Source organism: Astyanax mexicanus, chromosome 1 (genome assembly GCF_023375975.1).
Source record: "Astyanax mexicanus isolate ESR-SI-001 chromosome 1, AstMex3_surface, whole genome shotgun sequence".
Classification (NCBI taxonomy): domain Eukaryota; kingdom Metazoa; phylum Chordata; class Actinopteri; order Characiformes; family Acestrorhamphidae; genus Astyanax; species Astyanax mexicanus.
This window is the reverse complement of record NC_064408.1, coordinates 7872156-7896978: the sequence shown is the minus strand read 5'-3', so window position 1 is coordinate 7896978 and position 24823 is coordinate 7872156. Positions and strand designations below refer to the sequence as shown.

Here is a 24823-nt window from a genome sequence, read left to right as displayed (position 1 = left end):
ATACAGAGTTATAAGGGTGAGTTTAAGTAAAGTTTCTCCAGCACTAAGGCTGAAGCAGTTAGCATTAGCATTAGCCGCTAACCACAGTGCTAGCTCTTTCGTTGTTCAGAGGGGAGTATATCGGACTCTAGTCTGTGTTTTTAACGTATTAAGATGAGCAACGTGGGATGAACCGCTAGCTGATAGTGCTGATAGCTCAGTGTAGCACTGTCAGGTGCCATTTACTAGCGCTAAGTGGTGCTAACTGCGGCTAGGGCTGCTGCTAACTGAGCTAAAATACTGGAAATCTAAGCTTACTGTAAATAAATGAAAAGCGATTTACTCAAATAAACAGGTTTCAGGAGAGAAATCTGTGTGGATTAACATCCAGCACTCGTTTGACTTTAAAGACTTTTTTTTAAATTACTGTTTTTCTGTCGCTTTGTCTCCAATATTTTTTCTCATTTCTTGTTGTTTTCTTGAGTACTCCTGTTTATTTAGAAACAAAATGAAATGGTTTGGAGAGACATGTCATCTGCTGATGTTGATCCACTGTGTTTTATTATCAAGTCTAAAGTCAGTGCAGTTTTGTTTTTTCCACAAAATCTTACAGCACTTCATGCTTCTCTCTGCTACTGACAACTATTGTGGAGATGCAGATTTCATTTTCCGGCAGGACTTGGCGCACTACCCACATTGAGTACCAAAAGTACCAATTGGTCTTATACTGCATAATATTAAATTTTTTTGAGACACTGATTTTTTTTATTTATTGGCTGTTAGTCATAATCATCAACAATAAAATAAATAAAGGCTTAATACACCTATATTATAATATATGAGTTTCACATTTTGAACTGATTTACTGAATTAAAAGTAACTTTTTTCAATGATATTCAAATTTTTTTTTAGATGCGCTAGTACACACTGAGCAACTAACTGCAGCATCATCTCTTCCCCCCATAAATCACCTCACCTGCTGTGGATGTTCTTGCTTAATGGGACGGATGCAGATTCAGGCGGTACAATAATAAGAGATGAATAATTACTGGTGGCAGCAGGAGCGTGTTTCCGTGCCATTTCAGCAGCTCCCACCTCTCCGCTTATATCCCATAATTCATACTGCTCTTTCCTACTGACTGTTTAACCACAAACAAGCAGCAGAAGCTTGTTTTATCTGAGAGTTTTTCAGGTGCAGGACTCTCTTATAGTTCATCATTTAATAAAGCAGTGGAGTACACTGAAAAAAATGATGCGTAAAATTTAATTTAAAAAAGTTTCGCAATTTTCTGCATTTGCTTTTTTTAAGTACATTTATTTTACAGATAAATTTAAGTAACTTCAACTCGGTTTCAAGACTTAAATGTTACATAAATAAGTAAATAAGTGAACTGAACTTCAGTCAATCCTTTCTTTTAGTAAACTTTACTTCATTTATTTTTACTAAATCAATCCTTACCCCAGAAAATGGAAAGCACTAAAAACCCTACTACCTCACTGGACTCTATTGCACACTGTGTAATAGAGGTAATTACTACCTCACTGGACTCTATTGCACACTGTGTAATAGAGGTAATTACTACCTCACTGGACTCTATTGCACACTGTGTAATAGAGGTAATTACTACCTCACTGGTCTTTTTTGCACACTTTTTGCACACTGTCTTGTTATTTATTATTCTTTGTCTGTATTGTGTTGTTTTGTCTGTCTGCACTTTTGTACTGTTGCACTATTGTTCTGTCTACACTGTGTTTATGTGCACCATGGTCCCTGGAGGAACGTTGTTTCGTTTCACTGTGTACTCTGTATATAGCTGAAATGACAATAAAAACCACTTTGACTTTGACTTTGACCTTTCTTTTAGTAAACTTTACCTAATTTCTGCATACAATATTACCTAATTACAATTACTTAATTCATACAATATTACTCAAATAATTTATGATACAAAATATATAAAAAATCCTGAAATTTAAATTATATTTAGTTAAAAGAAACATATTACGCTTTCTCAACACATGGATGGCATGTTTGGTATACTGAAAAGAATGTATTACATGCCATTCATGTGTTGAGACAGATTAAGTAATTGTAATTAGGTAATATTGTATGCAGAAATTAAGTAAAGTTTACTAAAAGAAAGGATTGATTCAGCAAAAATTCTCATGTGATCGGGATTGGGTGTGAGTTCGGCACAGCTGTTAACTGAATGCCTGATTTCCTGGTGACTCTACCTCATAAAACTGACTGAGAAAAATTATATAAAACTGTTTTTCTACATATTTTGGATGACTTTAGTATTAATCTACAATGCAGAATGCTGTCGCTCTGTTTTCAGTTTTTTCCCTCATTTCTTGTTGTTTTCTTGTTTAATCTTGTTTATTTAGAACTTTATTTTTTTAAGTAATTTTACTTTTCTTTTTTAGTTCTTGCCATAATCTTGATTAGAACATTACTCAAATATTCACTATTCACTGTATACCTGTAACTCTACCTCTTCACTACTTTACAACTGATGCTCTCAAACACTTTATTAAGAGACAAGAAATACAAGTCATTAACTCTTGACTTGTATTTGAGTACTTGAGTTCAGCACAGCTGTTAACTGAATGCAATATCAGAGGGCAGGCAATAGGATAGCACTGACTGAGAGCAAATGAGCCCCTTTTATAGGGCTAATCCATGTGGCTAGAACTCAGGTGATCTACTTCCTGGAAGTGTCATGTGCTGTCTCATGTGATCGGGATTGGGTGCGAGTTCGGCACAGCTGTTAACTGAAAGCCAGATGGATTCCAGGTGACTCTACCTCATGAAAGTGACTGAGAATATCTATATAAAAGTGTTTTTCTTCATAGTTTGGATGATTTTAGTATTAATCTACACTGCAGAATATTTTAAAATAGTGAAAAAACACTGAATTTAAGTCGCCTGTCGCTCCGTCGCCAGTATTTTCCCTCATTTCTCGTTGTTTTCTTGTTTACTCTTGTTTATTTAGACACTCAGGCTGTATTATTAGCGCTGTCACTCATGTTTTGGGATCACGCAGCTTGATACCGGACGGGGGCCAGAGCTGGTTTTGGGGCCAGCGGAGGAGCCACTTCAGATTATCATCAGAATGCTCTGTTAGAAATGACTCACTCTTTTCTCCTTCTTCACTTTTTTTTTCTCTCCAGCTGTCATTCATCACACACACATTTCCTTTCTCTCTCTCTCTCTCTCTCTCTCTTTCTCTCTCTTTTTTTCTCTTCTCCTCAGTCTTTGTGAAGAATTAACACAATCGAAGACAATGTGTCACACATTTCTCTCCATTTATCTCCTTTACTGACTCTAACCCTCTGTCTGTCTGTCTCCCTCACCCTGTATTTGACATCCCTATCATTAACTCATTGTCTCTCTCTCTCTCTTTCTCTTTTTATCTCCCTCTTTCCCATCAGATTCACATTTACTGGCATGAAATGTAATTGTAATTGCGGCAGCTGTTGCCAAGACAGCGAAGTTAATGCTTTTAGGGATGATACGCTCTTAAAAATGAAGATGCTACAGAGGGTTCTTTGAGCAATGCTCAAACAGCTGCAATCAAAATATGCCATTTTGTCAAAACTCCCTATAACAAATTACCGTAGGCTTATTAGCAAACTTTACAAACTTCCAAACAAAAGCAATTTACAATTGCAATTCCAAAAAAGTTGGGACACGTTGTAAACTGCTGAAAATATAAATAAGAATAAAATGCAGTGATTTACAATAAAATTCATAGACCCATATTTTATTCCTAGATGTTGAAATTAATTGTAAATAAATAGTGAAGGAACACATAAGGAATCATGTTGTAACTTAAAAGTGTTTAACTTGTGGTTTCTGAGGCTGGTAACTATGGTAACCTGATGAGTGCCAGTTTCTTCATCTTCATCATCATCATCATCATCAAAGTTTAAAACTTTCGCTTTTGGGACAGCATGTAAAATGTAAAAAAATATATACAGTAAATAAGAATATAATGCAATGATTTGCAATAAAATTCATTTTAAAATTCATCAAATTCATTTTATCCCTGGATGCTGAAATTAATTAAAAATGAATAGTAAACGGATCCAGACTATAAAGGAACACATAAGTAATTATGTAGAAACTTAAAATAAGTGTTAAACAAACTAAAATACTCTGTGAAGAAGCATTTAGATACTCTTATCTGGGGAGCTGTTAAATTGCGGTTTCTGAGGCTGGAAACTCTGTTAACCTGATGAGTGCCAGTTTCTTCATCATCATCATCATTAATGTTTTTGATGGTCTTTGCTGTGACTGCACTTGAACACTTTCAAAGTTCTTAAAATTCTACTTTTCAGATTGATTGACCTTCATTTTTTCCTAAAAGTGTATTTTTTTCTTTATTTAGTTGAGTAGTTCTTGCTTCTCATAATCTGGATTAGAACATTACTCAAATAGAGCTATTATTCACTGTATACCTGTAACTCTACCTCTTCACTACTTTACAATTGATGCTCTCAAACACAATCAAAATTTGATGCGAAAGCAATTTACAACTGCAATTCCAACAAAGTTGGGACAGCGTGTAAAATGTAAAAATCTATACAGTAAATAAGAATATAATACAATGATTTCTAAATCTCATAGACCCATATTTTAATTCACAGCTGCTGAAATTATTGCAAATGAACAGTGAAGTAATTCAGACATGAGGAATCATGTAATAACTTAAAGTGTTAAATAAACCAAAATACTCTGTGAAGAAGCATTTAAATGCTCTTATCTGGGGAGCTCTTAACTTGCGGTTTCTGAGGCTGGTAACTCTGGTAACCTGATGAGTGCCAGTTTCTTCATCATTATCATCAAACTTTTTGATGGTCTTTAATGTGACTGCACAAAGTTATCAAAATTCTCCTTTTCAGATTTCATAAAAGTATTTTTATCTTTACTTACAATAGTATTTCTTGTTTCTCATAATCTGGCTTATAACGTTACGCAAATAGAGCTATTATTCATTGTATACCTGTAACTCTACCTCTTCACTACTTTACAACTGATACAATCAAAATGTAACGCAAAATTACTAAAAAAGTTGGAAGGACGCTGTGTAAAATGCAAAAAACAAAGATTGAATTAGAACAGAATGCCATGATTTTAAAATCTCTTAGGTCCATATTTTATTCACAGATGTTGTTGAATGTGTGAGATTTGACTATTTCTTGAGTAATATTAACTCATTTAGAACTTGACGGCAGCAACACATCTCAAAAAGATAGTTGGGATGGGTCAACAAAAGGCTGAAAGTGTGGGTGGTACAAATGTTAAAATTTTTTTTAAAAGAGTGATTTGCAACTAACTACCGGAGGACCATCAGAGCCTTATCCACCAGGCTTCAGAGAAGGTTCTCAAAAAAGCAGACATTTTTCAATATAAGACGCACTTAACATCCTTTAATTTTCCCAAAAAATCAACAGTTCGCCTGATTTTAAAGTTTTCAGTTTCCAGCACCAAAGCTGGGTGCAGCAGCATTAGCATTAGCCGCTAACTGCAGCGCTAGCTCTTTCACTTTTCAGAGGCGAGTATATTGGACGGTAGCCTGCGTGTTTATCATGTTAAAACAAGCATTTTAGAGACTTAAGCCCTATTCGTTCTAATCCCTATTCGTTCTGATTAGTTTCTCTGGGGATTCTCGGGTAATTTTCTGCTCTGAGAAAAATACAGGCTGAATTATCTACTGTTTTTCGTGGAACTCTGTGGTCCTCCAGTAATTTTAGTCCCGTCCGGACTCACATCTCTGAGTTTCGTCTCCTCGCGTTTAATAGCTTTTTGTCCACTGCACATTTCCATGGAGATCCACGTAAACAGCTACTGAGCTACTGAAAGTGATGTCACATGACCGAGAAAGCCTAAAAGCTGTGTTTTTTTTTCTTATTTGCATGATTTTTACCATCCCTGAAAAAATGCCTTAAGGAGTGCAGTGTGTGGTTTTACAATGTCTTGTTGAAAAATGCATGAACTTATTCTGTGCAACAGAGGTAATTCTTGCTCTTGCTTTCCTGGGGCGATCCTGATGAAAGCCAATTCCATCATAATGTTTAATAAATTTTGAGAAGTTTTTATTCATAGTTTGGATGACTTTTAGTATTAATCTACAATGTAGAACATTTTAAAAGGATGAATTTAAGGTGTGTTCAAACTTTGTTTATGGATTAGATGAAGATCTGGATATATTTTATGTAAAATTTATGTAGACGTGCTGGCAACAATGTTATCCTCATATTTTTCTTCTCTCTCTCTCTCTCTCTCTCTACAGGAACAGTGTCAGTGAGATCACGGTGGTGGTCTGGAGAACCGGGCCGTCGGTTAAGTCCAGTTTTGAGGGTCTGATCCATCACCCGTCCTACAAACCCTCCAACTACGAAACTCCGCTTTCTCCACCCAAAAACCGACGGGGGGAGAAGACCCCCCCGATCCCCCCCCTGCCCGCTCACCACCGGGCCAGCCGCAGGGTGCTGGTGAATGGGTCGGACCCCGCCGGGATGGGGGCGCCGTGGGGCGAGAGGAGGGAGGAGGGGGGCGAGGCCAACGCCCGGACACACACTCACACTCTGAGAGGGACTCGGGTTAAAGCGTCCAACGGGGACAATTACATCATCCTGTCCCCCATCAACCCCGGAGGACAGGTACATACAGAGCATCCCGCCTACTGTACAGTGTGCCAAAACTCATGGGACAGCGGAATGTACTTTAATCATGAAGTGTTACCTCAGAGGACGACTTGAGACTAACCACTCTACGTGTATAAGTTGTGAGGTGCTATCTTGTAAGTGAGGTTGAACACTGGAAAAAAAGTGTGCTCATGGCAACAAAGCGACTATTTCCTGTCCTATGACTTATGGCATTTTGATGTATCCAAAAAAATAATAATTTAAACATGCCAAGTTATTATTTTGTAGGGCCATATCTTTAAAAATAGCAAATAGCCAAAGTGCTCGTGAATATATCTACTCCAATGGGCATGGTGGTCTGGAAATAAGGTGTATTCAGATACATTTCTGGTGAATTGCTATCTTGGCAATGGAAAACACAAGTGCACCTCTGACTAAATAGAACCAACAGTGCACAAATCCAACTCTTACATTAACAATAAACAAAAAACATGAGCAGGTCACTTTCCACTGCCCAAAAGTGTTGGACACATCCAGGTAGCTGCGCTGTTAAAATAACAATCTGCCAAAGTCAGAGCACACCTGCCTCTTAAAAGGAATGGCAAGTGACACACTGATTGGTTTATCTCATATTTCGCTCAAAATTAACCACAGCCATGATTAATTTAGAGAATTAGTACATGCCTTTTGTGCATTTTGAGCTGTGGAAGGTGTACTTTTCCCGTCGTTATGATAGCAAAGACACACCGACATGCCCTAAATCAAGCTGAACGTTTCACGGTTGACGATTCGCCTATAGATCGCTAAAATAGGGCCCTCAGTGTTTATAATCAACTGCAGCTATCACTATTTGTTGATACTTGTTTTGATCCCAATCAATTTCATATATATATATATATATATATATATATATATATATATATATATATATATATATATATATATATTACTCTCACAAAAAAAACTTGGATCTCCAAAACAGCCAATTTCAAAAAGTCAACCTAGAATGATTAGATTTTGGAGCATTTATACTACGCTCAGAAGATCGCTGGTTCGAATCCCGGTCATGCAGCTTGCCATCAGCTGCCAGAGCCCTAAGAGAGCACAATTGGCCTTGCTCTCTCTGTGTGGGTAGAGGGTACTCAGAACAAAGCATCTGTGGGCTGATTTATCAGAACCAAGTCTCTGCGCTTTCCTCTGAGTGCTGTGATGCTACTCGGTAATGCTGCATCAGCAGCAATTCAAAAAAAGGTGGAGTCTGACTTCACGTGTGCTACTCTTCACCCTCCTTGTGTTGAGGCATTACGAGTTATAGAGGGGGTTCAATGAGTGGATTGTAAATTGGGTAGAAAAAAGAAATTAACAGAAAACAGCCCAATAAAACAGTTTTCTTATAATTTTGAATGAGTAATAAATCAGCACACCTAACTAAAACCCAGTAACTGTTATATCTCTTGATTTATAAGTGTGAGGAAATTCAGTGGTGATTAGTAGTTCATCTACAGGCGAGATTAGCGAGGATCTCTGGGTTGATTAGAAGCCTTATGCTGCTATAAGCTCTACAGTCCTATATACCGGGGTTGGACAATGAAACTGAAACACCTGGTTTTAGACCACAATAATTTATTGTGGTGACGGACAGTTCTGATGGAAACAGGAGAGTTGAGGTGCACATTGAATTCTGCGTGATTTGATCAGCCGTGGTTTTATGTTTTTTGAATACAATCCGGGTTAGCACCCGAACATCCCTTTCAGACAGCTTCCTCTTACAGCGTCCACAGTTAATCCTGTTGGATGTGGTTGGTCCTTCTTGGTGGTTAATGCTGACATTACCCTGGATACCGTGGCTCTTGATGCATCACAAAGACTTGCTGTCTTAAACTGACCCACTGACCTGAACCTCACATAACCTCTGTTCAGGCTATCAGCCTGATCAATAGAGGCAGAGAGCAGCCGAGGCCATAGCCCATAATGACCCAGTGGGTTACCACAGGGACTGCCCCTGTCAACATGACTGAGAATAAATACAAAAACAACAGGATATATGTGCAGTATGTGCACTCTTTTACATAAAGGTCAATTAGTGAAATTACTAATATATTGTTCTAATACCGGGTTGAATACTGGGGAGCTGGTAACTCTGATGAACTTATCCTGTACAACAGAGGAAACTCTTGCTCTTCCTTTCTTGGAACAGTCCTAATGAGTGCCAGTTTCATCATTATACTTGTTTTGATGGTCTTTGCTTCAACAACACTTAAGAATAATTTCATAAATAATGTTCTTGAACTTTTTCTTCTTTTTGATTGATTGACTTTCATTTTTTTCTTAAAATCACTTTTTCTTTACTAAGTTGAGTAGTTCTTGCTTTTTATAATCTGGATTAGAACATTACTCAAATATTCACTATTCACTGTATACCTGTAACTCTACCTCTTCACTACTTTACAACTGATGCTCTCATTTTGCACACATTTACCCTTTCAGACCTGAATTATGTTCCAGTGATTATTAAAAAAAATAAGAACATTGTTTTCTATCTGTAATGCACACAAAATAAGACCCTACTATCATAATATACAATCTATAAATAATAAAAAAACTTCTAATATATCATTTTATTTCAAATTTGTATCCCATTTTCACCCTAATTTACAAGGCCAATTACCCAGCCCATTCATTAGGACCCCTATCACTAGTGATGCCCCCTAACACTAGGAGGGTAAAGACTAGCACATACCTCCTCCGATACATGTGAAACCAGACTATACCTCTTTTCGAACATTGCCGAGTAGCATCACAGCACTAACGCTCAGAGGAAAGCGCAGCGACTCGGTTCTGATACATCAGCTCACAGACGCAGCCTTGTGCTGATCCACAAGTGAGCAAGGTCAATTGTGCTCTCTCGGGGCTCTGGCAGCTGATGGCAAGCTGCATGACCAGGATTCGAACCAGCAAACTCCTGATCATAGTGGCAGCACTGAGCTTGGATTACTTGGCCTCATTTGTTCTATAGTGCTGACATGCCTTAATGTCTGAGTTGCTGATTTTTTTATTTTTTGTCCAGTCAGTGGGCGGGGCTAAGCTACTGTTTCATTGGCTGGTTTATGATCTATTCTGATTGAAAACAGCTCTCAATTAGTGGTCTGTGCAACATTAAAAACCTTAAAAAAAGAAACTACATGATGTCCATTGCAATTGACGCAGGTTCTGAAAGGGTTAAGAGGACAATTAATTTAAGTAATTAACTCTTGATTGAGTTCAGCACAGCTGTTAACTGAAAGCCTGAATTCCAGGTTACTCTACCTCATAAAGCAGAGATGTGCAAAACTGTCATCTAGGCAAGAGGTGCTACTTTGAAGAATCTAAAATATAAAACACATTGTTTTTTCTTCTGCTTTTTATTTGACTAAATAATTCCATATGTTTTTCTTCATAGTTTGGATGACTGTAGTATTAATCTACAATGCAGAATATTTTAACATAGTGAAACAACACTAAATTTGAGGGGTGTCCAAATTTTTGACTGATACTGAGAGTTTCTTAACTCCCATAAATTAAATCACCTTGTTTAAACATACTCGCAAGATAACATAACATAACATAGCTTATACACGTGTGGCTGTTTCCCCTCCCCTGAGATTACACTTCATGATCAATTTACAGTACATACCGCTGTCCCATGACTTTTGACATGTCAGTGTCATGTGACAAAGGTTTCAAGAGTTTCAAGATGCTGACTTTACAAATGCTTTATTCAGACCTGTCCGTCATTCCTGCTTTAACTACCAGCGGCGCCGTGACGTGTCAATCAAACCCCTCCAGCTCGAGGACACGCCTCCATGCTTTTCTTTTTCCCATGCTGCTCTTCACTTGCCCTGTCACTTGTCTGTTCATCACTGGTCTTATCAAATCACTTCCATTCTCATCACTCCGGGTCTAATCGCTCGTTCTTGTCATTTTGACCTCTGAGAGTTTCAACCCAAACAGCTTTGAATATTTAACACTGAGAAATTCGACGTATGTTTTCAACACAAAGTTGTCTTCTAGGGGTTATTTTTACATAATGAGCCACATGTTAGCGATCTATAGACGAGCCGCCAACCTTGCACCGTGCAGCTTTGTTTACGACAGTGTGTCAGTGTGTCTTTGCTATCGTAACGACAGGAAAAGTACACCTTGAGTGCCTCAAAACACATAAAAAATAAATAATCATGGGTGTGGTTAATTTTGTTCCACTTTAGTGGAATGTTTTAATGTTTTAAACCTTTTTTCCACTGGACTAAAGCAGTGTTATACCAGATCACCAGAGCCCTCTTTTACAAAAAACAGCTCACATGACATTCATTTATACTAGAGACCACCACTAGACATTTTAAAGTTAATGAAATGAGACTTTTAAGTGGCGCACCTGTCTTTTCCATTGCCAAGATAGCAATATACTAGAAATTTACCTAAACACATCATTTCCAGACCACCACGCCCATCAGTGTAGATTTATTCAGAAGCACTGTTGCTATTTAAACAATAAAAGTTCAAAGCGTGAAAATAGATTGTTATCTAAGTTAAAGATAGCAATGAGTCATGACTGTAAGGGAGTAAGATAGGGTCCTACATGTTAAACACTTTGAAATGTGTTTGCAGGAAAAATGAGACAAAATAACACCTAAAACTCTTCTTTGTTTGGTATACTCAGTGCTAAATCATCTTTTAAAGTTTTTTTTTTTTTTGCGTGATCTGGTATAACGCTGCTTTAGTCCGGTGGAGGAGAGGAGGGGGCGGGGAGAAACGATAGGATTTTGAATATTTATACATGCAAACATATCGCCTCTGATTGGCTAACAGCACTGCGACACAAGAAGGCAGCAAGATGGACAACAGTTAGAAACGTTTGAAAATAAAGACATGTATAATAACAGACACTAATAACAGTCTTTGCAATGTCATATGTTACTTTACAACATGTGTAATAATGCCCTGCTAAGTGCAGTTCAGCTACTGACCTAGAATCTTAGAGTCTCTTAGAGTAAAACGCCAAATTCACTGGAGATCCTATTTAAACCTTTTAACTAAAACGGTTCTAAACATACTGTACACCTACCTATCTCAATTCTACTTTGCTGGTGGTGTTCCTCCATAGCAAATTCTAACCATTGGTTTCTTAGCTCTGAATTACTAGGTAAAGCATATATATAAACACTGATGTGTTATTCGCACAAATAACACAGGAGTGAACTGCCATGTTGTTCCTAGCGCTGTTAGTTAGCTTCAATCTAATGAGACAGTGTCTCTGCTTAGCTTCAGCTCTGTCTGTGGGCGGTCGCAAGCCGAGGTGGGCGGGGCCATGAATACTAATTCATGGGTTGAGGTAGACACGGTGCTTTTCCTGATCGACTTGTTTTTTTCTGAACATTTTCTTTTTTATTAGCTACTGCAGTATGTGCAGCATTATATACAACTCAGAGAAAACAAGAAAAAGTGGATTTTAGTGCAAGGACACCTTCAAACAAATGCACATATATATATATGTAAGTGTAGTGAACAGACTGCACACAGAGGTCAGGAGTTGCCCAGTGCGTCGCACACAACTGACGCACGAGCCGTGCCACGCTGACCTTTAGAGAAAGTGTGATTTGGAGAGATCAGGCTGCTGCCAACAGGAGATGCACGTGGCTCAGCTTTATTACCTTCCTTCCCTTCCGTCGCTCCCTCAGGGACTCATAACTGTGTTTGTTTCTCAGAGAGGAGGCGATTCGTTTCTGCCCTGAAACCATTTCACTCTAACTTTCCCTAATTACCAGCCGAGGGGATTACCTCCAGCCTGCAGCCAGGAATAGCCTCTCTAGAGCTTCTTGGAGTAACCGGTCACTTTGTGGCACCATTATAAACGAATAAACTCCCAGTTTAACTTGTAGAGTGTGATATTATTAGTGAAACTGAAGGTGCTGCACGTTTTTTGTTTGTTCTTTGTGAAATAAAGTAGCTCTCTTTGAGTTGTTTAGGATTCTTTATGATGAAACTCTTCCTCAACCTCCATTGTCTGCAGTAGCTGATAAAAAAAGAAAATATTCAGAAAAGGAAGTCAATCAGGAAAAGCACTGTGTCTACATCAACCCGTGAATATTCCCATAGTATTCATGGCCCTGCCCACAGGCAGAGCTAAAGCCGAGCTGCAGCAGAGCCGACACTGTCTCGTTAACTAAAGAGCTTACAGATCTGTTTACATGAGCTAGTTAATGTTAACTAGCCATCTTGTGTAGGTATCCATAGGTTTAAATCGGATCTCCGGTGGATTCCGTGTTTTACCAAGACCTTAAATAAACACTAGGGAAGTTTCACACAGTTTCACAAGGTAGCACAACTCGCAAAACGCCTGTCAAAGTGGGCGCTGTTCACGTCTGAATTTAAGCAGGTTTTATAAATTTGTATTAAAATCTGCTGAATAAACTTTATAGCTTATTCATAAGAGAGTAAATTGGCAGCCAGCCTTTGACCTTATCCATGAACTTGGCTAAAACTATTGAAACACCTGCTCATTCAGTTCAGTTTCTACTGAAATCCTGTCTTTCTTCAGAGACCACTAATAAAACCAGTAAAAAAAAAAAAGCAGGGCTAAAAGTTTTTTTTTTTCTTACAAAAACGGATCACATGACTTTCATTCATACTAGAGACCACAACTAGACATTTTTGCAGCTAGACCAATAAATGCTTATTGTCTCTGTTTTTTCTCAGAATTCTTAAATTCTTAAACCTTAAAGGTCCATCCAATCTTATCAGGAAGAGCAGGAAGAAATTCCAGGATTGCTTGTTATGAAACTTATGACATTTAAGGATAGGCTTAATTTTAGCATCAGCAGCCGGAGTCAGAGGGAGCACAATTGGACATGATATCTCTAATGTGTAAGTTATTCTCCATTTTTCACTCCTAGGACATACAATAGAGTCAGAGTTTAGGAATAAATCTATACTGATGGGCGTGGTGGTCTGGAAGTGAGGTGTGTTCAGGTAAATTTCTGGTGTATGTATGACTGATATATTTTGTTTTCTTGCAGATCCTCAGACCAGTATATGGAGACAACCACAGCACTATGGGTGAGTCTACTATTTAACTTATCGTATATCAGTGTAGATTTATTTCTAGATTCAGTTAAACGCTATTTTAACAGCGCAGGAGCAAAGCGTGAAAGTAGACTGTTGTATTGCAAGGCTGAATTGACTCAAATCTGATTTTTGTTTTTGCTCAATGTGGCTTAGATCTGATTTTTTCATGGCTCTGTGAGAACCTGCCAAATATGATTTTTTGCAAATCAGATCTGAGCCGCTTTCATATGTGGTCCTAAATCAGATATGTATCCGATTCATGGACATGCGACATGAATGTGAACGGTCTAATTCAATCAGATTTCATGCGTCTTTTTTTTTTGCTTTTATGCATGCACTACTTGCTTCTCTCTCGTACCCACAACACGTCTCTTGGTGCAGCTGTGCAGCTATAGCTGCAAAAACAGCAAAAGCAAACCGCCTGGCCTTTTTTGGATACAATCCGGGTTAGCACCCAAACATCCCTTTCAGACAGCTTCCTCTTACAGCGTCCACAGTTAATCCTGTTGGATGTGGTTGGTCCTTCTTGGTGGTAAGCTGACATTACCCTGGATACCGTGACTCTTGATGCATCACAAAGACTTGCTGTCTTGGTCACAGATGCTCCAGCAAGACGTGCACCAACAATTTGTCCTCTTTTGAACTCTGGTATGTCACTCATAATGTTGTGTGCATTGCAATATTTTGAGCAGAACTGTGCTCTTACCCTGCTAATTGAACCTTCACACTCTGCTCTTACTGGTGCAATGTGCAATTAATGAAGATTGGCCACCAGGCTGCTCCAATTTAGCCATGAAACCTCCCACACTAGAATGACAGGTGTTTCAGTTTCATTGTCCAACCCCTGTACATTTGTGAATGTGAACTGTCAAGACAGCCAAATCTGATCGGAGCAAAAATTCCGATTTGAGCATTGTGGCTTGTAATGTGAACGTACTCAAAGATAGCAAAAAGCATTGCAACGCACCAACAGTTTACGATAGGGCCCTTAAAATTTAAAACAGTGCATGGCCAAGTACAGTAAAGGCCAAAAGTTTGGACACACCTTCTCTTTTTCAATGCGTTTTCTTTATTTTCATGACTATTACATTGTAGATTCTCACTGAAGCATCAAAACTATGAATGAACACATGTGGAGTTAATTTTTTTTATTCTAGTTTTCCTTTTGCTCTGATTACTGCTTTGCACACTCTTGGCATCATTCTCTCAATGTGCTTCAAGAGGTGGCCACCTGAAATGAAAAGTTTTCCAACACTCTTGAAGGAAGGAGTTCCCAGGGGTGTTTAGTAGCACTTGTTGCCCCTTTGCCTTCTTCACTCTGTGCTCCAGCTCACCCCAAACCATCTGGATTGGGTTCAGGTCCGGTGACTGTGGAGGACAGCTCATTTTTTTGTTAAGTACATAAAACTCCACATGTGTTCATTCATAGTTTTGATGCCTTCAGTGAGAATCTACAATCTAAATAATCATGAAATTAAAGAAAACGTATTGAATGTATTCTGTAGTGTATATCTGATATAAGCTTTGCATGGCTTTATTTTCTCTCTGTGTTTTTTTTGTTGTATATTACAGGGAGGATGTTCCCGAGGCAGGCCAGCGTTCCTCAGCCCCAGTCCTCCAGCGCCCAGGCCGCCCCCAGTCTGGCCAGTAGAACCAACTTCCTGCGACGCTCCGCCAACAGTAAGACCAAACCCCCCGCGGTCGGGAGCCACCAGCAGAGCTCCAACTTCGCCAACTACCAGAACTGCACCATCGTCAGATCCCACGTCCCAACACACGCCAACTACGGGGCCTACGTCAAAGTGGCCCCCAAGATCCTCATCTTCCCTATTTTTGTACAGGTAAGTGATTGACTGGACCAGTGTCTAAATCTATGTCTGTCTGTCTATAGGGTTATAATAGTTTAGATTGTTTTATATTATAGTTTCTTCTCCAATTCAGTTAGTGTAAATGAGTTTTTAGAGCAGGTTTGCTATTTTTTAATGTTTTATTTGGATTAATGCTTAGTTTTAGTTTGGTTTCCATTAGTTTAAGTATTAGTTTCAGTTTCTTTTTATACTTTGGTTTATTTGTAAGGTGCAGGATTTAAGTTGAATCCTGTATAAAAAGAAAGTACCTTAGAAATAAATCAAGTTCCCCTTTAGTTGTAATAACTTTACAAGTTTTCATTACCCATAATGTAACTTTTTTAAGGCTCAAATTTTGTAAGTAAATTCATCTAAAAAATCTGAGCAATCCAGCTGCATGTATATATAAATATATTTAGGTATTCTTAGGTAGCCTTAGCAACCACCTAGCAACACCTTAGCAACCACCTAGCAACTGCTTAGCAACATCATGGCAACCACCACAGATACCATTGCAACACCTTACCAACCACCTAGAAACTGCTTAGCAACAGTAAACTCAACTTATCCGGTCTTAAGAGTATAATAAAAAAATAAAAAAAGTTAAATCAACTTCCCCTTTAGTTGTAATAACTTGATGTTCTAAGTTATGCTAAGTTACGTTTTTATTACCCATTACTTTAACTTTTTTAAGGCGACCGGTTTCCTCAAATTTATCCAGGCTTTCAGAGTACATCTGTCTGTCTGTCTGTCTGTTTCTGTCTGTCTGATGTCTATCTGCGGTGTCTTTAGCAATAATCTTATGTCTCTAAGAAAACCCCAGTGTGTGTAATGAGTTAAATGTCAGCTTCCTCTTTTTCTACTTCTTCTTCCTGTCCGCCTGGTCGGGTTAAGAGACTGAACAAGACCTGATTAGATGATAACTGATCTTAACCCTAGAACACTAATATTAAAATTAGTTACACCAGCACTAATGTTGGGTATACACTAAGTTTTGTTCACACAACAATAGTTCAATTAGCTCAACAGTTTTTTTTGTCAAGTGTTGTGGGCTTAAAGAATGTAGTTTATTTAATATATATATTTAGGTATTCTTAGGTAGCCTTAGCAACCACCTAGCAACACTTTGCCAACCACCTAGCAACTGCTTAGCAGCACCATAGCAACCACCATGGATACCATAGCAATGCCTTAGCAACCACCTAGCAACACCTTAGCAACACATAGCAACTGCTTAGCAACATCATAGCAACAACCATGGATACCATAGCAATGCCTTAGCAACCTCCTAGCAACACCTTAGCAACCACCTAGCAACTGCTTAGCAACACCATAGTTACCACCATATATATATTTAGGTATTCTTAAGTACCTTAAGACCTTTTTATATCAAATGTTGGAGTAACAATGTTTAAAAAGCAAAAGTATGTTTTCATATTGTTGCTGTCCAATGAAAAACACTCTCCAAAACAGCAACTTTTATAGAAGAGAAATAAAAACCTTCAAAACTTTCAATGGAAGTCAATGTAAAATAAATTAATTTCAGGTAATTTTGAAGTATTTCTATTGGTCAGTTTCTCCATGAAATTTGGCACAGTGTAAGGGACAGTTTGTCTGTTCAAGTATTATGTAGTAAACTAAAAAATTACAAAAATGGAGATACTTGGCCTTTATTGGACAGTGATGATATTTTTTAATATATTTAATATTTAATACTATTTAATCCTTTAATTGTGAATCTTGTGCAAATTGTGCAGGGGTTGCATGAGCAGGATTTTGGCTTTTTTTGCTGAGAACAGTCTGGATGGTCCTTTTTGCCTTTTAACATTTACTAATGTTAGTTTGTATTTGAAGAGTATAACAGAATTGGAGTTAAGACAGGGGTTTATATATATATATATATATATATATATATATATATATATATATATATATATATATATATATATATATATAAGCTGAATGTCAGACAAGGACAACTGTCCAAAAGGAAGCATTCAGCTTATATATATATATATATATATATATATATATATATATATATATAAGCTGAATGCTTCCTTTTGGACAGTTGTCCTTGTCTGACTCTCTGCAGTAAGAGCGTATGGTTCTGTAATCTGTGTGTACTTTTCTGTTTGTGTAAAAAGTCAAAGCCTTTTGTTTTCCACATCATTGATCTTCAGTGTGATTGGGTCAGATTCTAATTAATTCAAATTAAATGCAGAATAAATTTCATGCACATTACCTCCATCTATTACGCTTGGCACAGTTCTGCCTGTGAGGGAAACATCTAAAGGTCTTCACAAAGACAATTTAATCTCAGAGCAATTAGCAGATGGTTTAATAGTGGACACCAGGTCAGTGATCATTAAAGCAGGTGAACGTTCAGTGTGCAGAGGAGATGAACTTCATAACTTTATCAATGAAGAGCTGTTGTTGAAAATAAGACAACTGTGCAATTTAAAGCCTTAGTGTTTTATATTATATGAAATCTTAACACTACAGTAAGTCACAAAGTTATATTAAAGCCCACTCATGCAAAATAAATAAATAAATAAATACATTAATATACATTTTTGGACATACCGCCCAGCCCTATCCACTATGAATTATTCAGGATTCAGTACACACTATTCAGTCTGCTGGTAATTATCCTATGTTCACTATGCTTTATTAAGCTACTATATATTATTTTATATCTACTATTAATTATTTAGTATCCACTATGTATTATCCAGTACACACTATGAATTATCCAGTATCTGCTAGTGATTATACGTTATTCACTTTATATTGTTCAGTACCAATAATTAATTCAGTAACTCTTCTCTGATCTACTGATCTGATCTGATCTGATCTACTGTAAATTATTCAGTGCCTACTATGAATTATTCAGTGTCTAGTATGTATTATTCAGTATCTAGTATATATTATTCAGCACCTACTATGAATTATTCAGTATCTAGTATGTATTATTCAGTATCTAGTATGTATTATTCAGTACCTACTATGAATTATTCAGTATCTAGTATGTATTATTCAGTACCTACTATGAATTATTTAGAACCTAGTGTGACATATTCAGTACGTACTATAAAATATTCAATATCTACTATGGATTATTTAATATCTACTATGCAATATTCAGTACCTACTATGAATTATTCATTATCTAGTATAAATTAATTAGTATCTAGTATGACCTTTTAGCATGTATTATAAATTAATCAGTATCTAGTATGAAATATTTAGCATCTACTATAAATAGTTCAGTATCTACTATAAATAATTCAGTATCTACTATGAAGTATTCAGTATCCACTATGAATTATATGGTATCTACTATAAAATATTCAGCACCTACTATGAATTATTAAGTATCTAATATCAATTTTTCAGTACCTACTATGAATTATTTAAAATGTATTGACATATTTAGTATCTAATATGAATTATTCAGTATCTACTATAAAAAATTCAGTACCTTCCATGAATAATTCAGTGTTTACTTTAAATTATCCATTATCTACTATGAATTATTCAGTACCTACTATGAATTATTCAGTATCTAGTATGTATTATTCAGTACCTACTATGAATTTTTCAGTATCTAGTATGTATTATTCAGTACCTACTATGAATTTTCAGCATCTAGTATGTATTATTCAGTATCTAGTATGTATTATTCAGTACCTTCTATGAATTATTCAGTATCTAGTATGTATTATTCAGTACCTACTATAAATTTTTCAGTATCTAGTATGTATAATTCAGTACCTACTATGAATTTTCAGCATCTAGTATGTATTATTCAGTACCTACTATGAATTATTCAATATCTAGTATGTATAATTCGGTACCCACTACGAATTATTTAGAACCCAGTGTGAAATATTCAGCACCTACTATGAATAATTAAGTATCTAATAATAATTTTCTTAATAATAATTCTTCAGTACCCAGTATGAATTATTTAAAATCTATTATGACATATTTAGTATCTAATATGAATTATTCAGTATCTACTATAAAAATATTCAGTACCTACCATGAATAATTCAGTGTATTCTTTAAATTATCCATTATCTACTATGAATTATTCAGTACCTACTATGAATTATTCAGTATCTAGTATGTATTATTCAGTACCTACTATGAATTATTCAGTGTCTAGTATGTATAATTCGGTACCTTCAATGAATTATTTAGAACCTAGTGTGAAATATTCAGCACATACTATGAATTACTAAGTATCTAATATTAATTTGTCAGTACCTACTATGAATTATTTAAAATCTATTATGACATATTTAGTATCTAACATGAATTATTCAGTATCTACTATACAAATATTCAGTACCTACCATGAATATTTCAGTGTTTACTTTAAATTATCTATTATCTACTATGTATTATTCAGTACCTACTATACATTTTTCAGTATCTAGTATGTATTATTCAGTACCTACTATACATTTTTCAGTATCTAGTATGGTATTATTCATACCATAAAAATATTCAGTACCTACCATGAATAATTCAATGTCTACTTTAAATTATCTATTAGCTACTATGAATTATTCAGTATCTAGTATGTATTATTCGGTACCTACTATGAATTATTTAAAATCTATTATGACATATTTAGTATCTAATATGAATTATTCAGTATCTACTATAAAAAATATTCAGTACCTACCATGAATAATGCAGTGTCTACTTTAAATGATCCATTATCTACTATGAATTATTCAGTACCTACTATGAAGTAGTCACGATCTATTATAAGTGATTCAGTATCTACTATACTGTGTTCAGTATCTAGTATGAATTTTTCAGGGCCTACTATGAAATATTCAGTATCTACTATGAATTATTTAGTATCTAGTATGAATTTTCAGAATCTACTATGAATTATTTAGTATCTAGTATGAAATATTCAGTATCTACTATGCATTATTTAGTATCTAGTATGAATTTTCAGAATCTACTATGCATTATTTAGTATCTATTATGAAATATTCAGTATCTACTATGAATTATTTAGTATCTATTATGAAATATTCAGTATCTACTATGAATTATTTAGTATCTAATATGAATTATTCAGTATCTACTTTCATTTTTTCAGTATGTAGTATGAATTATTCAGTGTCCATTATGCAAATTAAATTATTCAGTACACACTATGAATTATACTGAATTTGCTTTGTATTCTTCGGTTATTCAGTATCAACAATGAATTATTCAGTATCTACACTGAATTATTGAGTATTCAGTATGAATTGTGTGATCAGGTGAGCGGTGCTGGGTGCAGTCGAGGGGAACAATTGAAGCTGGCTGTGTGCTAATCTGTTAGCATGTCTGTGAGAAACCGCAAGCTGTAAAAAGGGGTCTGTTGAAAACGTCCCGCAGCCCACGCTTCCTGCTCATGCCACTACCTCACGTCCTCCTGCTCCACCGTGCTCTCGTCCACCTTCTCAGAGAGGATGTGGCTCCTTCACACTTAGCTTTCTGCTGTTTCTGCAGCACTGCAGAGCTCTGTTAGCCTAGCGTAGCGTAGCGTGGTCAGACTGCAGCCGGCCCACCAGCCAGCACAGAGCCGTGGGTGTAGATCCAGAGTGAAGAGCGCTACTCAACTTCTTTATACCTCACTTTATCTACCTGCAGCTCTGATACTGCTCCCATCAGCTGGATCCAGTATGAATCAGACACCTGTGAGTGCACCTGCAGCGCTGCAGGACTGTAGGCTGTGGGAGTTTGTGGGAAGTATCTGTTTTTAACTGTTCTAAAATATCTTTTTTAACAGTTTACATTTGTGCATTTTAGCCTCTGGACCTGTGCAACCCCACCAGAACCCTGCTGATATCAGAGGAGATGATCCTGCACGAGAGCAAGCTCCTCTCCATCAAGGTAGGAGCTTAGTTTTAACCTTTTGCTTATTAAATTTTTCAAAAAATACTTTAGGTTCTCTTAAGAACTTTTCTAGTTTTGGTAGGTTGAATTCTGTTCATTAAAAAAAAAAAAAACATATTTTAATAAAAAAAAGCCATGCAAATAAAAGTTTGAAGAACATCTGCAGACGTTTATATATTCCTGGAAGCACACATTCCTGAATGACAAGGTTGCATAAGGGCTATTTACTAAAAAAAAAAAAAAAAAAAAAAAAAAAGAACCACTTTCTGTTTCCTAAAAAGAACATTTCAGTTTATGAGAAGCAGCAAAGAAACTCCATATTTCTATATTTGTAAATGTACTTAAAATAATTGGATAAATTAAACAATTTCTCTATTTCTTTTTTTTTTGAATGTGGAATATTTGTTTCTGTTTAGCCATTCTGCTTTTTTATATTAAATATCATTATTTAGCATCTTTAATAAATTATTTAGTAACTACCATAAATGATTTACTATATTCAATATCTACTATTAATGTTTCATTATCTACCATCAATTACTCAGAATCTACCATAATTGACAATACTGAGTACTCAGTACCTGCTCTCAAATACCCAGTATCCATCATCAAATACTCAAAATCTTCTGTAAATTACTCAGAATCTATCACAATTGACAATACTGTTAATTACTCAGCATCCATCATCAAATACTCAGTATCTACTATCAATTACTCAGAATCTATAATTTTTGACAATACTAAGCTCTCAATTACTCCGTATCCATCCTCATATACTCAATATCTGCTCTCAATCACTCTGTATCCACTATCAAAAACTTAGTATCTACTATTAGTTAGTATGTCTCAGTATTCACTATAAATTAATAAGCGTCTACAAGAATTGGCAATACTGAGTACTCAGAACCTGCTCTCAATTATTCAGTATTTACTCAGTATACTGGGTATATACTATAACTCAGTATCTATGTATATGTACTTAAAATAATAGGATAAAATAAACGATTTCTCTATTTTTCTCTATGTGGAATATTAGTTTCTGTTTAGCCATTCTGCTTTTTTATATTAAATATCATTATTTAGCATCTTTAATAAATTATTTAGTAACTACCATAAATGATTTACTCTTATCAGTTATTCAAAATCTTATGTTCGACAATCAGCATCTACCATCAATTACTCAGTATATACTATTAATTATAAAAAAAAAAAATATATATATATATATATATATATATATATATATATATATATACTCAAACTCAGTACCTACTATCAAATTCCTCAGAATCTACTATAATTGACAATACTAAGTAATCAATATCTACTATCAATGTTTCATTATGTACTATCAATTACTCAGAATCTACCATACTTGACAATACCTTAATACCTTCTCTTAAATACCCAGTATCCATCATCAAATACTCAAAATCTTCTGTAAATTACTCAGAATCTATCCCAATTTACAATACTGTTAATTACTCGGCATCCATCATCAAATACCCAGTATCTGCTCTTAATTACTTGGAATCCATCATCAAATACTCAGTATCTACTCTCAATTACTCAGAATCTATTAGAAATTACAATGCTAAGCACTCAATATGTGCTCTTAATTACTCCATATCCATCCTCATATAATCAGTATCTGCTCTCAATTACTCGGTATCCATCATAAAATACTTAGTATCTACTATCAGTTACTCAGTATCTGCTATCAATTACTCAGTACTGCTGTAATTGGAAATATTGAGTACTTGAGTAGCTGCTCTCAATGATTCTCAAGTATCTACTATAAATGATAAAGTGTCTACTATCAATGACTAAATGACTTCTGCCATTTATTGTATCTACTTTTAATAAACCTGTCTCATCTATAAATTATTCTAATAATAACTGGTATATACTAGTCCTACAGTCAATATTACAGTATGTTTACAATATTTAGCAAATACTCAGTTAATTAGTTTTATATGTAATTACAATGAATTATTTAGGATATAATATAAAGTGTGGAGTAAATAGTATGAAACACATCAGTAAGAGTCGGCTCAAGTACCAATACAGGGAGAATTATCAGAGGTTCAGAAAACAGTTGTGGTAATATAAGTATGGAGGTGCTATGTGTGTGTATAAATGTGTGTGTGTGTGTGTTGTTGTGTTGGTATTGTTGTTATTATCGGGGCTTTATGGCTGTGTATGATTATGTGTGTGATTGTGTGTGTGTGTGTTTGAGAGTGAGTGTGTGTGTGTTTGTTTGAGAGTGAGTGTGTGTGTGTGTGTTGTTTTGTTGGTATTGTTGTTATTATCGGGGCTTTATGGCTGTGTGTGTGATTTGGTGTAAGTAGGCCGGCCTTCATAGCCTGTAAATGAGAATCCCACCTGCAGGCGGAGGCATGACTGTTTCTAATGCCGGCTCATTATTTGGTGCAGCATCGCTTAAAGAAGAGGAGAGAGAGAGGAAGGGAAGAGAGAGAGATAGATAGAGAGAGAGGCTGTGGATTATAATGTGGGTGTGCTTGCCTTTTTCCTGCTCTACAGTAAATGAGAGAAAGGGAGGTTTAAAAATGAAGCTTTTATGAGTAACCAAAATGCCAGTATGCCGCCAAAATCATGTAGCCCAGGTATTCCCGGGTCACATGCTGGCCAGTATTCAACATCAGCCTCACTCACAAGATAACACCTCACAACTTATACAGATGTGGACGCTCTCAAGTCCTCCCCTAGGGTAACACTTCGTGATCAGTTGGCATACAAACCCATGATTTTTGACATGCATAGTTACTACACAAACAATATAACTTAGTTATCATTATTAGCTTGAATAGAATTAGGTATTTTAGCAATATGCTAAGATATATCTTGTTGGTCCAATTATGGTCTTTGGTATCAAGCCATACAGCAGATCCTTTAAGATCCTGGATGAGATAAATGTGTGAGCAGGAATAACACAAAACTAGGTCCCACTTTAAAATAAGTGTCCCTAAGTACTATGTAGTTACACGGTAACAATACATGTAACTACAGTGTAACTACTGATTAGGTACACATTGTTACGCTGAAAAACGGGCCAAAGAGTCTAAAAGCGGAGAGAGTGTGCATTTCTAGCGCAGAAAAATGGGCCAAAGAGTTTAAAAGCGGAGAGGGTGCATATTTCTAGCGCAGAAAAACAGGGCAAAAGAGTCTAAAAGCAGAGAGAGTGCGCATTTCTAGCGCAGAAAAACGGGCTAAAAGAGTCTTAAAGCGGAGAGGGTGCGCATTTCTAGCGCAGAAAAACAGGGCAAAAGAGTCTAAAAGCGGAGAGAGTGCGCATTTCTAGCGCA

At 36.1% G+C, this 24823-nt stretch overlaps 1 protein-coding gene across 4 annotated transcripts in view; it reads left to right on the top strand.

The window, feature by feature from the left end:
• The window catches only part of rgs3a (regulator of G protein signaling 3a), a 360852-nt gene that overhangs the window by 72366 nt on the left and 263663 nt on the right, over positions 1–24823 (top strand). For 3 of the 4 annotated variants that reach the window (XM_049465826.1, XM_049465822.1, XM_049465824.1), the window contains 4 exons: positions 6279–6648; positions 13686–13725; positions 15307–15575; positions 21411–21494. In XM_049465826.1, the coding sequence (XP_049321783.1) occupies positions 6279–6648; positions 13686–13725; positions 15307–15575; positions 21411–21494 (763 nt within the window). Of the gene's footprint in view, positions 1–6278; positions 6649–13685; positions 13726–15306; positions 15576–21203; positions 21299–21410; positions 21495–24823 lie in introns of those variants that run through there. The other variant, XM_049465828.1, reaches the window with a different exon arrangement.